Source organism: Budorcas taxicolor, chromosome 2, assembly GCF_023091745.1.
Source record: "Budorcas taxicolor isolate Tak-1 chromosome 2, Takin1.1, whole genome shotgun sequence".
Classification (NCBI taxonomy): Eukaryota; Metazoa; Chordata; class Mammalia; order Artiodactyla; family Bovidae; genus Budorcas; species Budorcas taxicolor.
Window position 1 is genome coordinate 140685404 of NC_068911.1, and position 27148 is coordinate 140712551.

The 27148-nt window shown below is 43.5% G+C and overlaps 1 protein-coding gene across 1 annotated transcript in view; it reads right to left on the bottom strand.

Annotated features, from left to right (window-relative positions):
• Nucleotides 1-27148, bottom strand: part of PLEKHM3 (pleckstrin homology domain containing M3) — a 180746-nt gene that overhangs the window by 137338 nt on the left and 16260 nt on the right. The window contains exon 2 of the mRNA XM_052635992.1: nt 20504-21439. Within this exon, the coding sequence (XP_052491952.1) occupies nt 20504-21439 (936 nt within the window). The remainder of the gene's footprint in view (nt 1-20503; nt 21440-27148) is intronic.

Here is a 27148-nt window from a genome sequence, read left to right on the forward strand (position 1 = left end):
CTTTGGAAGGAATGATGCTAAAGCTGAAGCTCCAGTTCTTTGGCCACCTCATGCGAAGGGTTCACTCATTGGAAAAGACTCTGATGCTGGGAGGGATTGGGGGCAGGAGAAGGGGATGACAGAGGATGAGATGGCTGGATGGCATCACTGACTCAATGGACATGAGTCTGAGTGAACTCCTGGAGTTGGTGATGGACAGGGAAGCCTGGCATGCTGCGATTCATGGGGTCGCAAAGAGTCGGACACGACTGAGAGACTGAACTGAACTGAACTGAACTGAGCAACACCAATGAACTATACAGGTGAATTTTCATATCGTCATCTCCAAGCAGAAGATATCACAAACACTGTCTCCTTGTGGATGACAATATGACAAGCATAGAAAATATGAATCAATTCCATGCAAGAACATCACTTAGTTCATCAGTGCATTGTGCCTTGGACCGCTCAAGCATGATCATCTCCTCTGAATACGAAAGGTGAAGGGGGCAAGAATACAGATCTGTAAGGCGGCAGGCAGAAGACAGCAGAGATGAGCAAAAGAGGAAGCAATCACTCTACTTGTGGAGATTGATGAAGGCTGTGTAGACATGGGGGCATCTGAGTTTGGCTTTGAAGGGGAAAAATATATATATTTTGAAAAAGAATGGTTCAAGTCAGAAAAATGGTAGCTTGTTTGGAGAACACTGACTACTCTAGTTGTCTGAAACTCACTGTAACTAGAGGGGTGTTGGGAAAAGAGCCTGGAACAATGAACTGAAGCTAGAACATAAGACTCCCACATGCTCAGGGAGAAGTCCTTACTAATCAATCCAGGATGAGTATTGACGAGTAAGATAAAGGAACAGCTAGAGTTAGAAGCAAAACTACAAACTGAACTTTGGAAAGATTAATTGACAAGAAAACAGTGGGAGCGAGAGAACCAGCTGATAAGTCACTGCCCCAGCCTGAGCCTAGGCAGGCAGGGAGATAAAGGTGATACTGTAGTGTGAGATAAAGTGCAAATGATTTGGTAGGTGAATAATGGGAAGAGTGTGGCAAGGGGATTGCCAAAAGACACCCAAGACACTCTGAGCCTATGATGGTTATATAAGAAAGCTATCAGTCAGAAGGGGCAGGTGGTTTACATGAGAAAATGCTGTTCAAAGCATTAAATTAAAAAAATAGCTCAGTCCAGTGGTTAAGACTCTTCACTTCCTATGCAGGGAGCCTGGGTTTGGTCCCTAGTCAGGGAACTAAGATCCTATGTGCTGAATCTTGACCAAACAAACAGAAATTAAAAAAAAAAAAAAATGTTTTTAAATAGTTTTAAAAATTTGAACTAACAGATCAATTAATACCTAAAACTCAGCCCGTTGAGAATAATTCACCTCTATAATACAAATCAATTTGAATTCAATCTTTTGTTTCTTGTGACCGAAAGCATCTGATATAGTTACACTGAATGATGGTTGGTGAAAATTCTATTTCTATAACCTACTACTTTTACTTCTGAGCCTTGTGGCTCAGATGGTAAAAAATCTACCTGTAATGCAGAGCATCTTGGTTTGATCCCTGCATTGGGAAGATCTTCTGGAGAAGGAAATGGCACCCCACTCCAGTATTCTTGCTGGGAAATCTCATGGACAAAGGAGCCTGGCAGGCTACAGTCCGTGTGGTCGCAAAGAGTCGGACATGACTGAGTGAGTAATACTTTAATAATGCTGCTGCTGCTGCTAAGTCGCTTCAGTCGTCTCTGACTCTGTGCGACCCCAGAGATGGCAGCCCACCAGGCTCCCCGTCCCTGGGATTCTCAGGCAAGAACCCTGGAGTGGGTTGCCATTGCCTTCTCCAAACTACTTTTCCTTAAACCTACCCAGTAAGAGGCTGAGGTCTCATTAGAAACCATTCAGTTCAGTTCAGTCACTCAGTTGTGTCTGACTGTTTGCGACCCCATGATCCGCAGCATGCCAGGCCTCCCTGTCTATCACCAACTCCCGAAGTCTACTCAAACCCATGTCCACTGAGTTGCTGATGCCATCCATCTCATCCTCTGTTGTCCCCTTCTCCTCCTGCCCCCAATCCCTCCCAGCATCAGGGTCTTTTCCAATGAGTCAACTCTTCACATCAGGTGGCCAAAGTATTGGAGTTTCAGCTTCAACATCAGTCCTTCCAAAGAACACCCAGGACTGATCTCCTTTAGGATGGACTGATTGGATCTCCTTGCAGTCCAAGGGACTCTCAAGAGTCTTCTCCAAATCAACATGGATTTCAGTAGAAGACACTGCTTTATAAAGAACTGAGGAAGAGGAGACAGTTGGTTGCCCTTGTTTCTTGATAGCAGTGGTTCTCTACTAGTGGAAATGTCTGTCCCAACAGGGGATATTTGTAATGTCAGGACATTTTTGGTTGTCACAAAAGGGTGAGTGGAGGTAGCTTCTGGCATCTAATGAATGGTGGTGAGGGATGTTGCTAAACATCCCTCAATGCAGAGGACAGCCTCCCACAACAAAGGGTTGTCTGGGCCCAAATGTCAACAGTGCCACGACTGAGCACACACGCATGCACCACTTAGTCACTTTTCTCTGCAAGCGACCAATATACCATCTCTTATCTTGCTGCTGTTGGTCGCTAAGTAGTGTCCAGCTCTGTGACCCCATGAACTGTCGCCCGCCAGTCTCCTCGGTCCATGAATTCTCCTGGCAAGAATACTGGAGTGGGTTGCCGTCTGTTAATAGGGAGGAGTAAAAGCCCTTTCACCAGCTCTGGTCTCCTGTCTAAAGGGAACGATTCATACTGCTAATTTCTTTAGTCATGTCCAACTAGCGACCCTATGGACTGTAGTCTGCCAGGCTCCTCTGTCCATGGGATTCTCCAGGCAAGAATACCAGAGAGGGGTGACCTCCTCCAGAGGATCTTCCTGACCCAGGGATCGAACCCACGTTGATTATGTCTCCTGCGCTGGCAGGCAGGTTCTTTCCCACTAGCGCCAACTGGGAACCCCAGTTTACATGAGAGGTGCCTCCAAAGAGAGGTGTTGTCCACACTGCACCACCATCGACTGGACTACCTGATAGTTACACCTCCTCCAAGCCTGGGGCTCATCTCTTCCTGAACTACTCCGCTGGTGAAACACTTGCTACCAGTAACTCTTACTTGAAAACCAAAGGCAGAAACAGAAGAGGCCAGACTAAGCGGATTATTTCAAACATGCAGACGGCCAGTGGAGAAATCATGCTCCTCTGTCGGGGTTTACACAGCGTCTCCTCCAGTTCTATCTTAACCCAGAATCTGTCATTGCTAAATCATAGTTCTTAATCTAAAATGTAGGTTTTAGAACCCATGATTCCTTCCAGCGTGTAAACAGATGGCTCCATGTATAGCAGTCTGGATTCCCCATTTGGCAGCCCTGCAGTAGACAGACAAGTGGTGGGGGGGTCAACCTCATCATCCTCAGTATTAACAAGGTGAATATCAGGCTGGGCTACTTGGAACTTACACACTAAAAGCTTTGGGGGAAGATATCCTCTTAAGTAAACTGTCTTACTGGAATGTTTCTCTGGAGCCTGAGGCCCAGGGAAATCAGTTACACCGATGCTATCTGATACTGTTAAAATTTTTTTATTTTGTTCATTATGAGCTTTTTGGTGTTAATTTTTATTTTTAAAGAATATTCCATTAAAATGATGTTTATCTTGGTTACTGAGAGGTGGGTTTTTTTTGTTTTTTGTTTTTTTTTTTGCATTTCCTTAAGTTTTACACCTCAAATGAGTGCCTTACTCTCCTCAACCTAGTCAGGGTCCTGCTCTGAATCCTCTTTTCTTCACAGAGGATCCATTGTGTGCCCCAATTACGTTGTTTACAGTGACTTCCCCTGGTATTTAACATTATATTAAGCCACCACTAATTCTTCTGTGATTCTTCAGTTATATCTCTATTATGATTGCTTGAAAAGATCAATAACCTCTTATTGGCTTAGAGGTTCACATTATCTTTCAGATTTACTTGAAAAGCACCTTTTCCTTTCCTGACTTGTTTTAGAACCTACATTTCCTTCCAGCATGTACACAGAAGGCTCCATGTGCATCAGCTTCATCAGCCTGTAGCTTCGGTCACACACACTGTCCCATCAGGGTCCCTTCCGAATTCTCCTTCACATCACTCCTCATTCTTAATGCCTGTTTCTCTCTGCTTATTTTGTGAGAGTCTCCTCTCTTTGAACTTTACAATATCTTTAAAATACAACCTTTCCTCTTCCTTGCTAAAACCTGTGAAGAAACCCTGACAACATCTCTTACAGCAATTTCTGCCTGAGCTATTTTAGTAATGACAACAATTTGATAAAATTAAAGTCATGAGGGTGGATCTGAGCAGTACTAGGAACAGACTCAAAGTGAAAAAAAAATCACTTTCATCAGCTTCAAGTCCACGCTTGAATTCCTTCATTTTTACCTTGCACCACATTCTTTGTGTTCCAGAAGATTTAGGAACTGCCTTAGTCTACTTTCTTCCTTTATTCTTTTCCCTTATGTCTTCTTTGTCTTGCTTTCCAAGTTTTTCTGTCTCTCTAAAAACAAAGATTTGCAACCACCGCCAAGACTAATCTTTTAACTATATGGTTCTTAACGATATGGTTCGCATTTGAAGAAGATAGGCTGCTGGTGTCAGGATATTTAGAGTAGGTAGGCAAGAGAACAGAAGACACCTACGACTCAGAAGCAACCACAGACAATACATAAACAACAGTGTCACTGTGTGCCAATAAAACTTCAGTTTACGGACACTGGAAGACACACAGATACACACAACACCTGCAAGTGAGAAATGCCTATTCCTGGGTCTTCACGTTGCCATTTGAGAGGAATTTCCTAGAGCAGTATTCCCAGCTTCTCTCCCCATCGCTCATCCGGCCCTCCTCACAGACAAGGAAATGAGGTATCTGACCAGGGAGTTTAGAAGAAGGACCTTGGCATGCTCAGTTGGCCTGCAGGGAGCAGTCTTTCTGTGGGCTGTGGCAAGAGGACATGGCCTTAGGGACTCCAGTTGTGACCATGTGAAGAAGTCTCCCTAATTTAAGGCTCCCTTAGATAACACTGCATGTGATCTATGAGCAATGCATGCAAGATCTTAATCGCCATCCGCCCAACCCCTAGAAGCAGAATGAAGAAGTATGATTTATTAACCCTGGAAAGCCTCAATATGGATGATGGCTCAGACAAACAGCATCCAATGATGGGAGTGGGGAGGAAAGAGGGAGAGAATCAGGAAACCACGGTACACCTGTGGGCGGGTGAGGATTACTGTCATGCAGGACAGTTGGACTCAAGGGGTAGCCAGGAAATCCCCCACATAACTGGACACCTTTTACTCAGTTAAAATTCCTCATCCAAATGATGGCTGACAAACATCATTTTCTTTGAGGTTTTCATGTACTTTTACATCATAGGACAGAATGTCCTCCCTCATATTTCCTGGGGAAAAAAATGCAGTGATAGATGATATTTAGTACTTTGAGTGCAACTGACATTTTATAACATTTGAATTGTACATAGTCAAGACAGTTTAATCTTGCCTCAAGTTATGGTGTCAAAGTTGCTGACCTGCAAGATGGTGACAGCCTAGCTCGAGGCTGTTAAGATAAATCAGCCGCAGGGCTGTAAACAGAAGTCTGAGCTCTTGTGCTCCTAATGTATTACTTATCCTACCAAGCCTGGATCCTTCCCAGCCCCCAGATCACGTGTGTCTATTATTTTGTCTGGTCTCTAGAAGTCTGGGGGTTGAGAAGAACATCTTTATTGGTAAAGGAAGAAAGAGACCAAGGCTTTCAAACTAAGTCTATCCTCTGTGTCAGTGGTATGGGCCTGGTGATTTAAGGAGGAAGTGGCTTTTAGCAAAGCTTTTGGTTCAGCCACACGTGATTTATTTACATTACTAAAAAAATATGAGACACAATCCTTGGTACAGACCTGGTTAGAATGACTATAGTTAATAATACTGTACTGTATACTTGAAAGTTGCTAAAAGAGTAGATGGTAAAAGTTCTCACCACCAAAAAAAAAAGTAACTATGTGAGGTGATGGATATGTTAATTAATCTTACTGTGACAATCATTTCACATTACACACATATATTAAATCATCATCTCGTATACCTTCACATTACACAATGTCAACTGTGAATTATGCCTCAATAAAGCTGGAAATAAATGAATGTGATCTGCACTCTTTTGGAAGCTGACACAAGTCTATATGTCTTTGGTTTTGAAATCCTAGTTCCCGTATCTAAAAATAGCATACACTACATTTTCAGTTAAAGGTAACATATAAAATTAATTTTGTTGATCATCTTTATAATAGCCGTTTAAAAAAGGAAACACTCTATTTAAACCAAGATATGTGAGTGGTACCTGGGTGAGACAGCAGGGATCACAAAGTCACTGGACGTGTCCATCACCCCTCCACCCTGAGCTGGGGCTCTGGGAGAGCTGTAGCCAGGCTGGGCAGCCCAAGACTGGCCAGTTTCTTATTTGCTTCTGAAGCTGCTTGGTCCCACAGTGACCCAGGAAGACACCACCAGAAATCTCCCCTCCCCTGGCAGATGCAGTCAGCGCTAGACGGCACCTACCAGTAGCGTACCAGAAATGAGGAAACAGGTTGAGCAGGCCATGCCTTTCTCATTCTCTGAAGTGTATGCTCAGTCATGTCTGACTCTTTGAGACCCCATGGACTTAGCCCACCAGGCTCCTCTGACCATGGGATTTCCCAGGCAAGAATACTGGAGCAGGTTGCCATTTCCTACACCAGATTAACTTCCTGACCCAGGGATCAAAGCAGCGTCTCCTGCGTCTCCTGCATTAGCAGGCAGACTTCACCACTGAGCCACCAGGGAAGCCCACTCACTAAGAGGCAACCACAATATCACTCATCCTCTTTTCATCCAGGCTCCGTTTCTGTGGTAGGAATGGCCCACTCAATATTCTGAGCTATTGTATGATAATGAATTATCTGGTCTTTCTTCCTTGTTCCTGGCAGGGAGCTTCTAAAACCCTTGGAATTTCCTGAGTGATACAAGTATCTTTATAATTCATGAGCCCCATGGATCACAACTGAGTTAATGCTAGTGAGGTAAGTCCTGGTGGGCCACTAAATAGCTTCAGGTTGGGGTGAGGGGGTGGTTGCCAGAAGGATCAACCACAGAGTTAGAGACCTGGGACAAGGAGTCAGTGTGACCTCTGGGGAAGGGAATGGGAACTAGAGATTGAGTTCAATCACAGTCAGTGATTCGGTCACACACGCTGATATAATGAAGCCCCAATAAGAACTCTGGACACTGAAGCTTTGGGAACATCCTGGCCGATGAACACATTAGTGTGCTGAGAGGGTGATGTGCTCTGACTCCATGGAGAGAGGGCAAGGAAACTCTTGTGTTTAGAGTCCTCTCAGACCTTGCTGTCTGAGTCTCTCCATTTGGCTGTTCCTGATTTGTATCCTTCCTTAATAAAAGTGTAATCATAAGTACAGTCATACCCATGGGGTATCGGCTCCAGGATCCCACTATGGATAACAAAATCTGCAGACCCTCAAGTCCCTTAAATAATAGGATATAGTATTTGCATGTCCTTTTATAGTACATAATCTATACACAACCTTCCATGTACTTTACATCATCTCTAGATTACTTATAATCCCTAATGTAAATGCTATGCAAATAGTTGCTGATAACCGGCAAATTCAAGTTTTCCTTTTTGGAACTTTCTGGACGTATTAGATCAGCATGATAGCAGAGGGAATAAAAAAGGTCCTGAGTCAATCTGAGGGGTTGGTTGGAGAAGGTGTTCTTGAGAAAGGGATATCTAAGTAGTGACCCAAACAATGAGTTGGGGGTTAATGGTGAGGGTGGCAATATTCCAGGGAGACACAACCACACATGGGAGGGCTCTCGGGCAAGTGCAAAGGAAGTGGTTGAAGGCAGTGTGGCTGGAATTCAGTGTAGAGGAGAGTGACAAGAGGGCAAGAGTTGATGGCTAGGAGGTGGGCAGGGGCCATATCACGAAGGAGTAGTTGTAAAGATGCCAGTCTTCACATCAAAGGAAGTGAGAAGCTACTGAAAAATGGTGTAGAAAGGTCTACCAGGGTCAATCTTAATTTTAATAAGATCACACTCACTGCAGTTAAGATTTGGAAAGGTTAGAATGGAAGCAGGGAAGAATTTCTTGGCGGTCCAGAGAATTTGGTACTTTCACTGCTGAAGGCCCAGGTTCGATCCCTGGTTGGGGAACTAAGATCCCACATGTCACACCTTGTGGCAAAAAAAAAAAAAAAAGAGAGAGAATGAAAGCAGGAAACCTGGTTAGAAAGCCACTGTAGTCATCTATGGGAAAAATGACCAGGCTAGGAGAAAAGACAGTGAGGTAAAAGCCAGTCTCAAAATTCAAACACTAAATATGCCAAGTATAATACAAAAGGATAACATTAGAGTGTCTCAAAGGAGAAAAAAAGCCAAAATGTGGGTCAAGGACTTGAGCTAATCACTTCCTTCATTTGTATTCACCACAGGATAGAACCCTAACAGAACATCACTGCAGTTTCCAGGATATAATGAGGATATGAAAAACTACAGATGATCAGCAGATTGATAACTCATAGGTAAGAATGGTCATAGGTAGAAGAAACAATTAAAGGAAACGTACCTATATAACCTAAAGAAAGCTGAAATACGGCTCGATTCATTCACTAAGAACATTCTGTGGGCTAGGTTGGTGGTTTCTCAAACTTTGCATGTGTGTAAACCAACTGGAAAGTCTGTGAAATCTCTAGGCCTGATTGGAGAGTTCCTGACTCCAGCAGGTCTTAGGAAAGAATCCAGCCAGGGCTCCCCATATCATGCTCGTGATTTGGATGCAAATGGTGTTCCAACCACAGTTTGAGAGATGCTGGGGTCCTGCCCTCAAAAAAGTGAGACACAAGTCACAGGCCCATGAGTCCAACAGTGGAGGTGGGTGGAGTCAAGCAGGAGGAATGGTCCAATTCACCCGCAGATAAGAGTGGGGTTTGGGGAGAGTAGTCATGAAAGGCTTGGAAATAAGTCTCTAGGAGTATAAAGGACTGTTCACACCTACAAGTCTTCAACAAAGCACAATGCAAAACTGTACCCAAAACACTGGCTGTCACCCGTACCCGTGATCACATGGCTTTGCAGGCCTGCTCCACTTTTTATCAGAAACATGTAAAGGAGTTTCATGTTCTTTGTTTTTTAACTAACATAATTTAATGAAAACATTTTCTATATTAGAATGTTTCAAAGTATAAAGACCTGTTTATAGCCATATTTTCTAGGGTCCTCAATTTTGGGGACTGTATCAGGCCCATGTCTGTTGAATGAATGGATGGAAATATTAATGCAAGAAAAAAGTTGGCACTACTCTATTACCCAGTTTCCTTATTCAGAGATATATGATAAAATAGCAAGTTTCTCAGTTAAGAATGTTTCTGCTTTTAGGCAGTATAATGGAGTTTAGAAAACCTCTCTAGTAGCTCTTATTCTAAGGACTTCACGAAAGCTTAGTTTTTCAAGGAACTTAGCTAGAAATTAAAAGAACCTACCCCAGTCTGTCCTAAAACCACACCTAGACCAATTTCCCTCCCAGTGAAAGGTCAGTAAATAGAAACTTTTAACTCAACGTAGAGTCCAATAGTATATTAACACTTACTTTAGAAGTTTAGCCGGAAATGAACACACGATGAGAACAATGTTAACCATAAAGGAAGCTACAAAAAGGGACAAGAACTTTCCAGACCAAAGTATAGCAACAAAGACTAGGAGAAATGAACAGCTTTTTTAAAAAAAGATAGCACAGCTATGGTCTATGAAGTTCAGGAAGGTCTATCAAAAGATCCCTATCTTCTGAAATTCAAAATGATTTTATTCTTCTGAAACATATCAAAGACAACATGTGACTTCTATGATGAGAATACCAGGAATAAATCAAAAAGCAAATTTATATCCTATAAAATCAAACGGCCTACTTATATAAAGTGATCAGATCTCTCTGAATTTTAGGATGTGAAATAGTTCAAAACGCAAATTATATAACATTCTTCTTCTTCCATAGTCACAGTACTATTTCAGTGTGTATTCACATTCTTAATATACATTTAGTTTTATTGAAAATGAATTTCCTGGACCTAGAAACTTAGACTGCAAAAGAGTAATTTATCCAATGACAGATATCAGGAAAAAAAAAAAAAATCCCATTTCCTGTCTTCTTAGTCAAGTGATATTTCTAATGGTTTAAATACTGTTACCCAAAGCAAAAAGGTATTGCTTATTAAATGAAGTTTAAATGGAGGACCACATTAATCTAATTTTCTCTAATCTTCTATAGACATTTCAAAGAATCACAGAATGAGAGATAAAAGGGACCATACAGAGCAAAACTGTCCCCTCTAAAATACCCCAGACAGATGGAAGTGTTGGAAAGATACTCAAAGACTTTCAGGTGCTAGAGTTACTTATTCAGTTGGCTTCCGGCTTTCAAGTTCTGTGAGGACACATAACGGGATTATCTTGCTCACTATGCATCAAGCATACTACATAAAATATAGTAGAAATTCAGTAAATGTTTGCAGAAGGGCTGAATTAATACACCTCTTCATCCCGCAGGAGAATCACGTAGCTCAGACAAGTTAGAAGACTGTCCTTGGGGTCAATGTTCCAGACCTTCTGGTCCCATCGGCCAGGGCTCTTGCAACTTTACTCATTTTCACCCATGGCCATCAAACCCTCTTCAATAAGGAAAATCCATGCTACTCTGGGCATTTCTGTTACTTTGAGCCAATGGAACTACACAATGTAAGCCTATTTTCTCTTCTAAATGGCAGCCTTCAAATAACGTGGAAACAAGACGGGCCCTCCCTATTCTAGGTGACATTTGTATGGCAGGGCTTTTTAGTCCCTTCACTATCCTATCCAGTGTCAGGAGATGTGGTTGTTTGTTCCTCCAAAGCAGCATCCACAACTGAAACTTCCAGGTGCACTCTCTCCTTTCTGGACCTGTTTGTGCTTGCACTTTGTGTAGCCACAACAGCACAAATGCTGGCTTCTCCAGGGCCTCCTCTGTATGACCACGTGAGCTGCTATTAGATTAGGTTTCTCCTCTTTCCATCTTTGCAGCTGATTCTCTGAACCTAAGTAGAGGACTATCTATTGATCCCTACTAAATCTCGTCTGTATGACCATGTGAGCTGCTATTAGATCGAGTTTCTCCTCCTTCCATCTTCACAGCTGACGTTCTGAATATAGGTATAGGATTATCTATTAATCCCTACTAAATCTCACCTCATTTGGTCCATTCCTCTAGCGTGTTTCAGAATCTTGATTGTCACTCAACACATTAGTTGTCCAACCTAGTTTAGAGATAACTGCAAATTTGGTATGTAGGCCTATGATATCTTTACCTAGGTAATTATTGTCCTATGTAGGCAAATAATAAAACTAGATAATTCTTACATATAGACAGCATATTAAAAGGCAGAGACATTACTTTGCTAACAAAGGTCCATATAGTAAAAGCTATGGTTTTTCCAGTAGTGATGTATGGATGTAAGGGTTGGACCATAAAGAAGGCCGAGTACCAAAGAATTGATGCTTTTGAACTATGGTGTTGGAAAAGACTCTTGAGAGTCCCTTGGACTGCAAGGAGATCAAACCAGTCCATCCTAAAGGAAATCAACCCTGAATATTCATTGGAAGGACTGCTGCTGAAACTGAAGCTCCAATACTTTGGCCATCTGATGCGAAGAACTGACTCATTAGAAAAGACCCCGATGCTGGGAAAGGTTGAAGGCAGGAGGAGAAGGGGACGACAGAGGATGAGATGGTTGAATGGCATCACTGATGCAGTGGACATGAGTTTGAGCAAGCTCCGGGAGATGGTGAAGGACAGGGAAGCCTGGAGTGCTGCAGTCCATGGGGCTGAAAAGAGTCAGACACGACTGAGTGAGTGAACGACAAAATTCTTATACTGCATTTACTATGTGCCAGGCAATGCAAGAGGCCTGGGTTTGATCCCTGGGTTAGGAAGATCCCCTGGAGGAGGGCATGGCAACCCACTTCAGTATTCTTGCCTGGAGAATCCCCATGGACAGAGGAGCCTGGCAGGCTACAGTCCACGGGGTTGCAAAGAGTCAGACACGACTGAGTGACTAATCATAGCATATATCACGTGCCAGGCACTGTTTCAAGCCCTTTTAACCCATTTTATTCTTGCTACAAACCTATGGAGTAGATGTGATTATTTTCTCACCTCTGAAATTTTAAAATGAAGGTACAGAGAGGTTAAGTAATTTACCCAGAGTCACAGAGTGAGTAGCAGATCTAGGAACTTAGCCAGTCTGATTCCAGAGTCCTAGCTCCTAATTACTAAAGTGTGCTGCTTCTCACTTTTTTCATGTGTCTTTACTGACAACATTCTAGGGTGAAAGGAATTTGTTAGTCAATAATCCTTGGGTAAAGCTGACAGTCATTCACCATTCACAAAACAACATTATTAAAATCTCTGATAACCCAAGTTTCTCGGTCTTGAGGGTTTTTTTACCAAATGCTTTTCTGAACACTAAGCATGGATCTGACCTAACTGTCTCATAATCCCTCACTTTCCTTTGTGCATCCTCCACCAGACTATAATGTCCTGGGGGTCTAGACCACATCTATGCTTCTCTTGTATCTCCTATCGCACCTACTACATAATGGAGCACATAATAGAAATTCAGGTTTTATCTTTGATAGATGGTAGTAAAAGCTGAGATGATGATCCCCTGAGATTAATTCTCCAGGAAGCAGAAGGACAAAGTTTAAAACGGAGGAGTGAGGAAAGACACTCCTTTAGCACTTTAGCTTTCAAGTTCTCTACAACAGGGTTCTCGGACATGAACACAGCCACAGACGTACGGGTCTCCAAACCACTGGCTTGACCCCTTAGTCTCCCAGTCCCATCCAGCCCCCCATACACTTCAGGAGGGGCAGGAGTTCCAGATGTTTTGAAGAGCACAGCATACATCATACTCCTACTCCTATATCCCAAGGTACCTGGAAGAGCACATGTGTGGCATACATGAAAGTGTTAGTCACTCAGTCGTGTCTGACTCTTTGGGACCCCATGGACTGTAGCCCGCCAGGCTCCTCTGTCCATGGGATTTCTTAGTCAAGAAAACTGCAGTGGATAGCCATTTCCTTCTCCAGGGGATCCTGCTGATCCAGGGATCGAACCCAAGTCTCCTATACTGCAGGCAGATTCTTTACTGTCTGAGCCACCAGGAAAGCCCCTACATACAAGAGGGGTTTAATAAATGCATGTTGACATAAATCCTCCACTGAAACTCCACTTACGGATTTTACTATCAGAACGCCTCCATGGTGCTAATCAAGGTTGGGCAAATAAAACTTAGCCCTCCAGCACACACACAAAACGAACTAGAGGTTTCTTCTCTGAGAGATGGCCATCAAATACACTCAAAAACAAAATAACTCAGACAATACAAAATGCAACCCCATGGACTATACAATCCATGGAATTCTCCAGGCCAGAATACTGGAGTGTGTAGCTTTTCCCTTCTCCAGGGGATCTTCCCAACCCAGGGATCAAACCCAGGTCTCCCGCATTGCAGGTGGATTCTTTACCAGCTGACCCACACGAAAGCCCAATACAAAGTGAGACGGCAATAATGGACTAAATAGTTCTCATTACTCCAAGCTATTTATGTTTTGAGGGGCACAACAGAGTCTTCCTTAATTGTTTCTTTCTCTTCCAGTTGGCTACCTGCCTATTCTTTAAGTCAAATAAATCTTCACTGTATTACCATTCCTAATAAGTGTGAGACACATTTGAAAATAGTAGTAAAGAGAGGAATTGGAGCTATCAAGGAAAGTCAATTTCTTTTTTGTCTCTCATTTCCTTAGGAGGTCTGGCACTTTGGCTACTAGAGATCCCCTAATTTTTCCCATGAGAATCAAAACAGATTTTTGGCCATACTGGAATTTGTTTTTTCAAGAACGTAAGTAGTAAGCAGTATAACTTTCCTACTTGGCACTTAAAAATGTACAGAACTTATGTTGCCTAGACTCATGCATAATCAGCTTCCAAATTCAATTTCTCTTTTTCTTAAGAACTGCCATTCTGCATGATTTACTCTGAGGCCAATAAGTAACTAACTGTGCCCAAGTCAGAGACACTGCTTACTTCCAGACTGGCAGCTATTTAATGAATAATTAACCACTCCGTACTTTCTATCAGGGATGCTTGTATTACCAGGGTAAAGGTATCTTTTATGTCCAAACGATGCCATAAAACAGGCCTTTGCCAGAAAGACGCCCTCATTTATCACATGAAATGCCATGGGGTATTAACAAGGTCGATACTGTTTGTTTAATATATTTTGCTTTCATAGGGGCTTGAAATGATTTGTTTTTGCAGCTGTAACAGAGTTAAATTTGGGATTTAGCTTCAGCTTAGCTAGCTGAGCATATATAACTAGGGGCTATTAATTATCTGCCTAGAGGCCTCTGGTCATCTTCCCACCATTTACAGCAATCTTGGGGTGCTGAATTACACCACAAGCAGCCATGTTCTATCCTAAAATAATCAATCCTCGAGGTCTCAGGAACTGAGAGGAGATTTAAATAATTCAAAATTTTATTTCTTATTCTTACAACGCCGCCCCCACCTATACACATAAACGTGCACAGATTCTTAAAGTTGAAAGATTAGCTTCAGACATCCGTTCCCATGCACGAGAAACTAAAAAAATAACAAACAACAAAAAAAAACCCCACTTCTCTGAGCTTAAAGCACCAATAATCAGCCCTCTTCCCCTTTTCTGTCTTCTCACACTGCTGTTCTGCCTTAAATGGACCAAAGGGAGAGGAGGAAGTTTGCTCGAAGATAAACTTGTCAAAAGCCTGTACTACAATTCTAATTCCTCACTACCTGTTTGTGAATGTCAGCTGGGAGCAACTGCTCAAAAGCTTTGGGGTAAGGGGAGTGGAAAGCAAAGGGGAGAGAAGGGGAAAGAAGGGGTGGGGCAAAGAGAAACTGGAGTGCAATTCAAACAAAAATGAAATCACACACACACACATACATACACACACTCAGACACACAAAAAGAGGGGAAAAAAGGCTCCCCCCACCTCAGGTCCTAACAACATACTTCTTTATCAGAGGTTCATTGTCAATCAATTAGCCAAGGCAGCAGGGGTCTGTGAGGTGGGGGCACCGGGGGCAACAATGGGCGGCCCTGTTGTATTACTGTTTAATCACTTTTGCTAAATAAATAGAGCAGCCCCAAGGTGCTGTCATGTCAAGGGAATTTATAACAAAAAAAAAAAACCTTCATTTTTCATTGGTCATTCCTTTTTTTCCCTTCAGGACAAGAGAGGGTTATTACTGTAGCCTTAAGTTCCATCTTTGTGTTTCTTGCCTTTGATTTCCACTCGGACCCTGCCACTTTCTGGCACTAATTTGTCAGGCTGAACAAAGAGAGGATTTGTACCTCCTGTAAGGTCTCAATTAGGAATGGCTTCTGCTGTATTATGTGCCATTCAGAGAGGACACAATGCCGGTAATTACAGGAATTTGCACTAAATGGCTGAAGAATTCACAGCAAAACTCCCCCCCCCACCCCTTGGGTTTACCCCTCCCAAGGTCTAGGGGGGTAGAAAAAAGGAAAGCAAAAAGCTCTTAATGCCAGAGAGATGTAATCACCAACAGCAGTCCTAAGAGGTTAAACAGCAGCCCAAGGAGTAAAACCATAAAAACTGACAGTGCGAAATGGTGGAGGGGATCTCCTCAGATCACTGTTTTTCTTGCTGTTTCTTCTGTTAACATTTTCAATTTCAGTTCACAATCGAGAACACTGCCCCACAGTGGGCCATCTGATTGCAAACTGAACTGAACTGAACTGAAGATGCTTCGAGACGTGAACATTGCCATCTCTTGCCACATCTATAAACAAGGCTCTGGGCTCTTTTATCATAACATTCAACTGCTATGTTTCTTGATTGTTGGGAAATTACAGGAAAAATATCTGTATATATTACTGCCAGGAAACCAAGTATCTGTTGAGGGGAAATAGGTATGTACACGTTTTCCAATTCCTGAAGAAAACTGTGCTACTGCTTTATAATCAAATTTATACAGCATTTTGTGAATGACCTCATTTAGAACCACTTACAGGTACATACCCCATAAATATTTTAATAAGCCGCACAGTCATTTGTTTTAGCATTAATATTTTAACACTACAGATGCCCTACTGCCAAACATAATTTTGAATCCCAACCAGTGACTTCATTAAAGAAGCATTCCTTTCTTTCTGCTAAAGTGCTTCTGTAAAGCTGTACTAAAGCACTAGCAAATTAATTGTTCCTAAATACCACTTTCCTCATGTGCTCCTTTGCCCAGGAACCTTCTGGGACTTCAGGGTCAAACATGAAGTTCAACCTTATCAAACTGCCCTTTTCTGTTGGTCAGAAAAGACACAATGTTTGCAGTTTCATAGACTTCCACTTGGCACCACTCTGACAGCTCCCAAATCTGACCTGTGGGCCTCGCTTCCCCAGTTTACCATTTGGCGTTGGTGATGAATCTGGTTAACGTTGGTTTCCCTAGGAGACTGCAAGTTCCCTGAGGGCAGGGACCACTGACTCCTCCAGGTACATCTGAGGTTCAGGCATGTGGTCAGAAACTGGGCACACAATAAATGGTGGAATGAATGGAAGAATTTAATTTTCAAAGGCACGTTCTCAGAAAGAAGGAAGAGCATGTGTAAGGGCCTTGGATCCATGAATGAGCAAGAACAGGTTACAGACTAGCAGGAAGACCACTGTAGCTGGGTTTCCTAGCGTCCATGGAGCTGGAGAGGGAGCCATGTAACAAACCACACATGATCAAACACAACTATAAAAAGTTCAAGCACATGTTAAGAAATAAACAGTTATGTGCAAGCATGTATTTTCAAAACCGTAACCTCAGGCATTTGGGGATGGTCAGGGTCCATTTTCTCTGCCGGGGCTCTCTAAGTTTCTAAAAAGGATATAGAAAATTCTTCACCTACAGAAAGTATTCAGTGAAATGAGGCCAACTGCACTATTTTGTAGATTTAAAAGCCAACATCTGTGGCTCCCCCGAATAGCAACCAAATGACATCATGATAAAGACCTGCTCAGTGCAATCTTTCACTGTTAATTCATTAGGAATATTTAAAGGAGGAGGGACCAAGTGGACATAAGTCCTTGTAGTCTAAAGAGGCTCACTTAAACAGTGAAATACTGTGAATTAGCTTCTCCCCAAAATGATAAAGAAAGCCAAGATTCAACTAAAAACAGTTTATTGGACTTTTTGACAGCTTGGAAGGTAAACATGCCTTGCAACCAGCTCTTTCACTGAACGCATGTTTTTATGAAGATGAAAAGCTAGGGGACACAGGACTAAAAGCACAAACAGCTGGTTTAGATTAACTGTGTTTGTGAGAAACATAGATCAATTTTTCAAGTTCCATCTGCTCTAATAATCTTTGATATAAGGAACAGCCTCCTAAGTAACTTAAAACAACATTCAGAGGTTTGCTTACTAAGTTTGGGCCTTTTTCTTTTGAGACTCTGCCCTCTACAGGAGATGGAGTATGCCTATCTGAGATAGGAAACCAGTATTCTGGGCACAGGTATTTAGGAAAATGGAAAGCCACGCATAACCCACGTGTACCACAGAGCAACTGAGCATAGCTGTTTCTGATGGAAGAGGGGACGTGAAATGAAATTAAACGTTTTACTTGAGAATCAGCCACACTGCACAAATTAGGACTGACTTCTCCCCACACCAAATGAGAAAGCTACTTGTGCCCCATTAGTACACCAAACCAAAAGCAAGAAGGTAAAGGTCGAGCAGAGCAAAGGACTCTCAGACTACCTTACCCTGTCTCCGGGGTACCTATTACCACCATCCACAGCCTATTCTCCAGACAGCCAATCAGTGGGCTCCCGATTCACACAGCAAAGGGTGGCATCCTAAAACACGGACCCTAAAGCAGGTGCTCTGGGGCTTTCCAGGTGGCGCTAGTGGTAAAGAACCCGCCTGCCAAGGCAGGACACATAAGAGACTCGGGCTTGATCCCTGAGTTGGGAAGATCCCCTGGAGGAGGGCACAGCAACCCACCCCAGTATTCTTGCCTGGAGAATCCCATGGACAGAGAAGCCTGGCTACAATCCATACGGTCGCAAAGAATCAGACATGACTAAAGTAACCTAGCAGGCACACACAAAGAAGCTGCTCCAGGTCCTATCCCAGCCCATTACGTGATCCTTTCCGTACTCTTTTTCACTTAGCTTCCTTCTCCCTGTCTCTTCCACTCACCTTTCTATGCCTTTTTCCTGTTCTCCTTTCTCCAACTGCCAGATGTGGTATACCTGCCGAACGGTACCCTCTGCCTGTATTTCTCCTTCCTCTAGGTATCAGAGATGCTGCTCAGGTAGCACAAGGTGTATGCAGGGCACACTCCATCAGGAAGCAAACTCAGGACAGGAAGGTGAAGTAGAAGGCCACAAAGGGATCATTTTGTGTGACACCTGAGGCTTCTCTTCCCTCTTTTACTAGGAAGTTCCCGATCCATACTCCGGTCTCCGCCTTGAAAATGAAGCTGAGCTGTTCTCCCCGATTCCAATAACACAGCAGATTTGTTGCCCTCCTCAGCAGCCTAAAGCCACAGGAGTGTGCCCCAATTCCAGTGCATCCATAGAGCAAGCACTCATAAATTATTGACTGGCTGAACTCTGAAATACAATATATGCACTAGTATATGAAGACACTGCAATGTCAACAGTTTCTAAAAACCGTGCTAAAACCAGCATCTCCTTATTTCAAAAACCTTTTCCGAACATAGCTGGCTGACTTAATACAAGGTCACACAAGCTTGCAGACGTGTGCACCTCGCCTAGTGTGGCTTCTTTACTGGCTCGAGTTGCGGGTCTCTCCCAGCCCACCCTGCAAGTGTCTGCTCCCAAGCTCCTGAGGCCCTCCAGACAAAGCACAGATGATTCACTTAATCCCTGCTTTGAGTAAATTATTTTTCAATAGAAGAGGCAACCATCATAACTAAGCTAAGTTCAAAGGTTCACTGTGCCACCACTGTTTGGCTTTTCTGAATGCAGGAAGGGGCATGAAACTGAAAATCTGTTCTTGACTGGTGGTAGGTTTCTTGTTCATTTTTAAACAATGTACTTAAACCTGATACACCTGAGTCGAAATTTTCCAAATCAGGCTTCCAGTTAAAGCTACCTCCATGGTAAATTTCTTGTGACAAATTGCATGGGGTTTAGTCAAAGGGAAAGGCTTGCCAGGTGGCACAGCTGGTAAAGAACCCACCTGCCAATGCAGGAAACACAAGAGACATGGGTTTGATCCCTGGGTTGGTAAGATCCCCTGGAGTACAAAACGGCAACCCACTCCAGTATTCTTGCCTAGAAAATCCCATGGACAGAGGAGCTTGGCAGGCTACGGTCCATGAGGTCACAAAGAGTCGGACATGTTTGAGCACACAAGCATGTACAGTGAAAGGGAAATAATTTGATTTTGCTCATAGGAGATATACAGACTTGGTTTAGTGAGGGATGTGTGCTTTCTGGTTTACTGTTTGCAGGAAGGTGAGAGGAATGGTGAGTAGGGGAGAGAAGCAATAATAGGGTTTTAGGGACTTCCAGATGACTGGGCCTTGGCCTCCATCTTGGGTCTCACCCTCCACAGCAGTTCTGGCAGCCCCAGGAGTCCCAAGGATGAGGGTCCAGCGCATCGTGACTCAGAGGTCACCTGCTGCTTCATCATCGCCCTGCACTTGGCCACCTCCACGTTCTCTGTCAAAGCTGACTTTCTGGAGTCTTCCTTAACAGAATCTGACAAGGTCATGACCAATGACAGTTACTAACTATGGATGCTTTCCTTACCTAAGGAATGCCAGCAGTCAGCTCTGGGCATGGATGTCTCTTGACCTTGATTTAAGAAGGCAGAGGAAATGGAATCACAGCAGACTCAGGAAGTCTACATTCTAGCCTGCTTATGCTGCAGCCGAGTCATTTTGATTCAGTGGGTAGATCACAGCTGCTTCTACTTACTTCATCAGCATGGCATGAAGATGGATAGATGGTTTAATACAGCAAACTCCTTAAAGGAGGGGATTCCCTGGTGGCTCAGATGGTAAAGAATCTGCCTGCAACATGGGAGAGCCAGGTTCGATCCCTGGTTGGGAAGATTCCCTGGAGAACGGAATGGCTACCCATTCCAGTATTCTAGCCTGAGAAATCCCATGGACAGAGGAGCCTGGCGGGCTACAGTCCATGGGATCACAAAGAGTTGGACACGACTAAGTGAGATTCAAGAGGTATCAGGGACTGGCTTCTCAAAGGGATTTTTCAAGTGAATTGCATTTGCGGGATTTAGGATTTTGTTCTTTAATGAGTTTTAGGCTGAAATGTTGTTTCATACCTGCACATTTGAAACTCTGAGCAGTGAGCCCTCGTTCCAGAGACAAAGTCGTCAGGATACTAAGGAAGCTAGTGGTCACTGACTGGCGTTTGCTCTTCCTGAGTTCGTGCCCACCCATCTGATCCCTGGGTTTGGTCCTCAGCGTGACCTGCAGGTTCTGTTCTGAACTCCTTGCCGCGTTGGCAGCTGTTTTCAGCGCCTCCATCCACTCCTGAGCCCTCTGCCGCGTCTCAGCACGGAGGCGGAGGACGTCTTGGGGGAAAATGACTTGAAAGCAAGAATCACAGTCGTCCAGGTGGTCCAGTTGGACGGCCAGACACACGTCCACGTTGTAGCTCAGCAGGGGGTCCTCGTCCAGCTTGCCCGGCGGAAAGGCCATCAGGCAGGTCCTGCTCAGCACAAATGTAAATGCTTTCCAGTTGTTCTGCATGGTCAGCCTGTACAGCGTCCCGGATTTGAGGATGTTTTGATACTGTTTGGGGCTATCCAGCACAGGGGATGGCATGAGCAGCTCACGGGATTTCTTCTGTAAACAATGATTCTGTGGACAGTCAATGTGATGGCCAAGCCCTGGGGAGTCGGCCAGCTCTCCCGGCCGGCCCATGTAGGCTGGTGCAGCAGCGTGCACGCCTTCCCAGAGCTTCTGCCCCCAGTCCAAAGCCTCCCACGGCGACTCTGCCTTTAGCTGCAGTTGAGTGTTGTCATACAGGACGGTGTCCACCAGCCTGGCCTCAAGGTTTCCCAGAACGGATATGCTCTGGAAGTGGGACAGCTGGTACGTGGCGTAGAGGTTCTGATTCCCACTGCTGTCGAGGCTGTAGAAGTATAAGCTGTAGGGGGAGAGCTCGGCGTAACAGCTTTGCCAGTAACTGTCATGGTCCTTCCGAATCTCCAGGTAACCCTTCTTCAGGATGTTCGGGAATGCTGGCTTGTGTTCTAGAAAGCAAGGAAAAGAAAAAAAGAAGTAACATATTAATCCATGAACATGAATGAACTGAGTGAGATGACAAGGCGGGTGCCAGAAAACAAACAGATCAGCCTAACCTGCTGGCTCAAACCAAACACAATATTAAACAGAGGTAGTAAAAATTCCAACAGAGGGTCTAATCAACAAGATGTAATTGAGGGAAACCCTCACATCTGAAGAACTTACCTAGGGTGGAGTCCCGACTGCAAAAGTTAACTACTGGGCGGCTGGGGGTCCGCTGTCAATCAGACAGGCAGAAGCCTGTTCAGAAAACAGAAACACTGGAATGACTGGGGTTATGCTCTGCGGGCCCATGAAACAACCGCTTTTTGCCAGAATTTCTTGTTTTCTAGGTAACGTTCTTTTGTTCTTGGTTAGTCATTCAGTCATATCTGACTCTTTTCGACCTCTATGGACTATAGCCCACCAGGCTCTCTCCTCTGTCCACGGGATTTCTACAGCAAGAATACTGGAGTGGGTTGCCATTTCCTTCTCCACAGGATCTTCCCGACCCAGGGATGGAACCCGTGTCTCCTGCATTGGCAGGCAGATACTTTACCACTGTGCCACCAGGGAAGCCCAGTGTTCTACAAAGCACCAAATATGAGAAAGAATGCTCCTCCTGCCACTTGACCTAACTCCCTGACAATACTTATCTTTCTTTAGGTTGGCAGAGACAGGAAGGGCCAGTGCAAAGAACAGAGCATGATGCGTGCTGCTCACAAACTCCTGATTCTCAGACACTCCCATCAGTCTTCAAGGCCAGGCCAGGGGCCTTCTGGCTCATACCAGTTCTCCAGACATGACTCAACTAGCTTACTTCTTAGGTGTCTGCTTGGATAGCCGTTCTTTTCCCTCTCTGAACCTGCTTACGCTATTCGCTTCGCTTGCAGTGCCCCTTCCGGCACTTCCACCGGCTACCATACACTTACCCGTCACTCAAGGATCCTCTCTTCTAGAAGGAGTCTGCCCTTGACTCCCCCAACCCCACCCCCTAGTCTGCCTACACACACCCCTGGGTCAGAATCAGGGATCCTTACTATATTATTCTCTTCTAATGGGCTCTTCTCAGGCTGTATTATAATAATTTATTTAAATATCTGAACAAACAAAATAAATGTTGATGCTTTTAAAGAAGTGTGTCTTCCCTACTGGACTATCAGCTCCACAGAGGACAGGGGCGAGGTCTGTCCTGTCATCCTTATGTCACGGTGCATAGTGCAATGTCTAGTACATAGTGGGTACTTAGTAAAAGTCAGAATAGAAATAAAGCTTCTAGAACATAAAGCTTCTAGCATAATGCCCAGCATACAGTAGGTCTAACTCCCTTCCCTTCTCTTCCCCTCTTCCCCACAAGTTCATCTGGTCATGCCATCTTTAATTAATGATTAGCTGCCACAGATACAGAGGTCATACTTTAATAAAAGGGGACTGTCACTTGGGAGGTGTCCTGATACTTTCATCGGGCGTGAAAATGAGGTAGCTCTCCTCCCTAGCCAAGTTTTTCATTTCTGAGATGTTTCTCAACCTTTTTGCTGACACATCGGAGACAGTCATAAACTGAGTCACTCCCTAAAGAAGACAAATCACATTCCCAAAGGGGTAGGATTTCTGATCTTGGATGGAGGAGAAAAAAAAGAGTAACACAGATCTAGATCTTAAAATAGCAAACCAAAAGGGAAAAGGAGAGAAATGCGGCGGAGAAAAGCTAATTTCACCTACTTTACATCTCCGGTCCTGACATTCATTAGTATTTCTGTGCTAATTCAAAAGCCATTAATTTCTTGCAACCCGCACTAATCCCTTTGTAGAGAGAGATAATGGAAGACTATTCTCAGGTTATCTTTCTTTTCCGATAATGCAAGAAGAGAGGCAGTGCTGTTAGATACACTGCTGTGGCCTCCTCCCTCTCGTTTCCATCAGGCGCCGATGACAGGTCAACCTTTTCCATAACAAGACCCATAACCATGCTTCCATCCCCATCGCTTCTGAGGCCCAACAGCTCAGCTATGCATTCCTGAGCAAAAGAAAAGCCATCTCTCTTGGTTTTAGCTGGGAAATTTCCTCTCCTTTTCTTTCCTCCCAAGAGCTTTTTACAACAGCTACCACAAATTAGAAATTCTAACTTTAACTGGACCTCAACCAGAAGCACACCTCGCTCCTTTCTGATTGTATAAGCGTGCTCAGTCATTCAGTTGTGTCTGACTCTTTGCAACCTCAGGAACTGTAGCCCTCCAGGCTCCTCTGTCCATGGGATTCTCCAGGCAAGAATACTGGAGCGGGTTGCCATTTTCTCCTCCAAGGGATTTTCCTGACCCAGGGATTGAACCCACGTCTCTTGCACTGGCAGGCGGGTTCTTTACCACTGAGCCACCTAGGAAGCCTTTATAAGCTAGGAGAACAGATGCCAGCTTGGGTGGACTGAATGGAAGTCTAGTAGGGAGTCTCAAAAGTTCCCCTACCTTCTTGCTGCAGAATAAGGTAAAGAATGCATAGTGTTTCAATATTTCCTTCCTACCTCAGCTCAGCCCTCTCTAAATAGGTATGTTTAACTGAGAAAGAGAAGAGGGGGGTTAATCATAGGATATGACCTATCCTTATAGACTGCAGTTTGTAGTGTAATTTCTCGAAAAAGAAGAGAACAGATGTGATTAAAAAAAAAACTATTCTCAGAGTGTAGTCCTTTCTGGAGGGCCTGTTTATATCAAAGCTTATCGGTATGTTGTGTGCGAAGTATGAGTTATCGTTGACTGTAGAGGGCTGGAGAACTTCCATTTCTCTTTAATCCCTTGCTGTTACTTTCTGCTGAATCTAAAGTTTATCTTGAATATTTTTGCTATTGACAAATCAGAAGTTATACACTTAAATCTAAGCTTCCATTAATTTACCATAGGTCAATTTTTATTTCCCCAGACCATTTCATCACCTACATTTTTCTAAAATGTTCCATTTCACAAATGAACACTATTATCTCTGTCTTAACTAATATCATAAATGATTCAGGTAGAACCTCTGACAAAGATTATCACCATTTCCCCAATGAAAACAGAAAGGCAATCAAAATGAATCACTGTATCTATAAATTTCATACTGAAACTACAAGAGACTAATTCGTGAAAAAGAGCAAGAAACAAGACAAAAACATAAACAAAAAGAACCTGAGAATTCTGTTTCCCCACTGCTTTCCACTGTGGCCAGTTCCTTTCCAGACGTGGCTCAGTTCCTCCTCAACAAAGATCCCTTTTCGCTCCCCTTGTCCCATACGACTCAGAGCAGTAGCTTCAGGATAAAAATTGCCACTGACTAAAGAGGAAAAGGGGATTTCCTTATGCACCTGATTCACTTCTGTACTGCCAAACCACCAAAGAGTTCCTCTTTTGCCATTATTTCCTCTCTCTGTTCTCAAAAAAAAAAGTTTCCATTCTCATAGCCACCATCTTAATCAAAATTTTAAATGGGCTCCCATTGTGAGTCCTCCTCCCCACCCGCCATGTCCCACTCAGTTACCAGGGAAACCTTTCTGGGCGGCTTATAACCTTTCTCATGCCTCCTCATCAGCCTAAAACCCTGCACAAGTTTCCTAGTCCTACATGATAAAGTTCAAACTCCTTAGGCTGACCATAACACATTTTCCTATGGACCCAACCCTCAGTCTAAAAAAATCACCAAGCTTCTACACTATTGGTGGGAATGCAAACTGGTACAGCCACTATGGAGAACAGTGTGGAGATTCCTTAAAAAACTGGAAATAGAACTGCCATACGACCCAGCAATCCCACTGCTGGGCATACACACCGAGCACACCAGAATTGAAAGAGACACGTGTACCCCAATGTTCATTACAGCGCTGTTTACAATAGCTAGGACATGGAAGCAACCTAGGTGTCCATCAGCAGACGAATGAATAATAAAGTTGTGGTACATATACACAATGGAATATTACTCAGCTATTAAAAAGAATGCATTTGAATCAGTTTTAATGAGGTAGATGAAACTGGAGCCTATTACACAGAGTGAAGTAAGTCAGAAAGAAAAACACCAATACAGTATATTAAAGCATATATATGGAATTTAGAACGATGGTAACGACTACCCTATATGCAAGATAGCAAAAGAGACACAGATATGAAGAACAGACTTTTGGACTCTGTGGGAGAAGGTGAGGGTGGGATGATTTGAGAGATTAGCACTGAAATATGTATATTACCATATGTGAAATAGAGTCCAGGTTCAATGCATGAAACAGGGCACTCAAAGCTGGTGCACTGGGACAACCTAGAAGGGTGGGATGGGGAAGGAGGTGGGAGGAGGGTTCTGGATGGGGACACATGTACACCCATGCCTGACTCATTTCAACGTATAGCAAAAACCACCACAATACTATAAAGTAATTAGCTTCCAATTAAAATTAATTATTTTTTAAAAATCACGAAGTTTCTGCTACTGTCTCCTCTCCAACTCATGCTTTGTGTGTGTGTGTTTGCTGGAATATTTTTGAAAGCAAATTGCAGACATTTCATCATTACTAATGTTAATACTTCAGGCTATACCTCCAATCTAACAGATAAGAACTTTACAACATATATCATACCATTTTCATGCCCCAAACATTAATAATTCCTTACCTAAAACCCAGTCTGTATCTCATTTTCCCAGATTATCTCAAAAAATTTCTTTATATAGATGATTTGTTCGATTTAGGTTTACACATTGATTTGGTTGACAGGTCTTTATGTTGTTCAGTTGCTCAGTCGTGTCTTGATTCTTTTTGCCCACACAGACTGCAGCACACCAGGCTTCCCTGTCCTTCACCATCTCCCAGAGCTTGTTCAAACTCATGTCCATTGAATCGGTGATGTCATCCAACCATCTCATCCTCTGTTGTCGCCTTCTCTTCCTGCCTTCAATCTTTCCCAGCATCCGTGAAAGTGAAACTGAAAGTCACTCAGTCATGTCCAACTACTTGCGACTCCATGGACTATACAGTATAGTATACTGTATACTGTATAGTCCATGGAATTCTCCAGGCCAGAATACTGGAGTGGGTAGCCTTTCCCTTCTCCACAGGATCTTCCCAACCCAGGGACTACACCCAGGTCTCCTCCACTGCAGGCAGATTCTTTACCAGCTGAGCCACAAGGGAAGCCGAAGAATACTGGAGTGGGTAGCCTATCCCTTTTTCAGTGGATCTTTCCAACCCAGGAATCGAACCGTGATCTCCTGCATTGCAGGCAGATTCTTTACCAACTGAGCTAACAAGGAAGCCCCTCCCAACATCAGGGTCTTTTCCAATGAGTCGATTCTTTGTATCAGGTGGCCAAAGTATGGGAGCTTCAGCCTCAGGATCAGTCCCTCCAATGAATATTCAGGGTTGATTTCCTTTAAGATTGACTGGTATGATCTCCTTGCTGTCCAAGAGACTCTCAAGAGTCTTCTCCAACACCATAGTTAAAAAGCATCAATTCTTTGGAGCAAAGCTTTCTTTATGGTCCAACTCTCACATCCATACATGACTACTGGAAAAACCATAGCTCTGACTATATGTAACTTTGTAGCAAAGTAATGTCTCTGCTTTTTAATATGCTGTCTAGGTTTGTCATAGCTTTTCTTTCAAGGAGCAAGTGTCTTTTAATTTCATGGCTGCAGGTGCCATCTGCAGTGATTTTGGAGACCAAGAA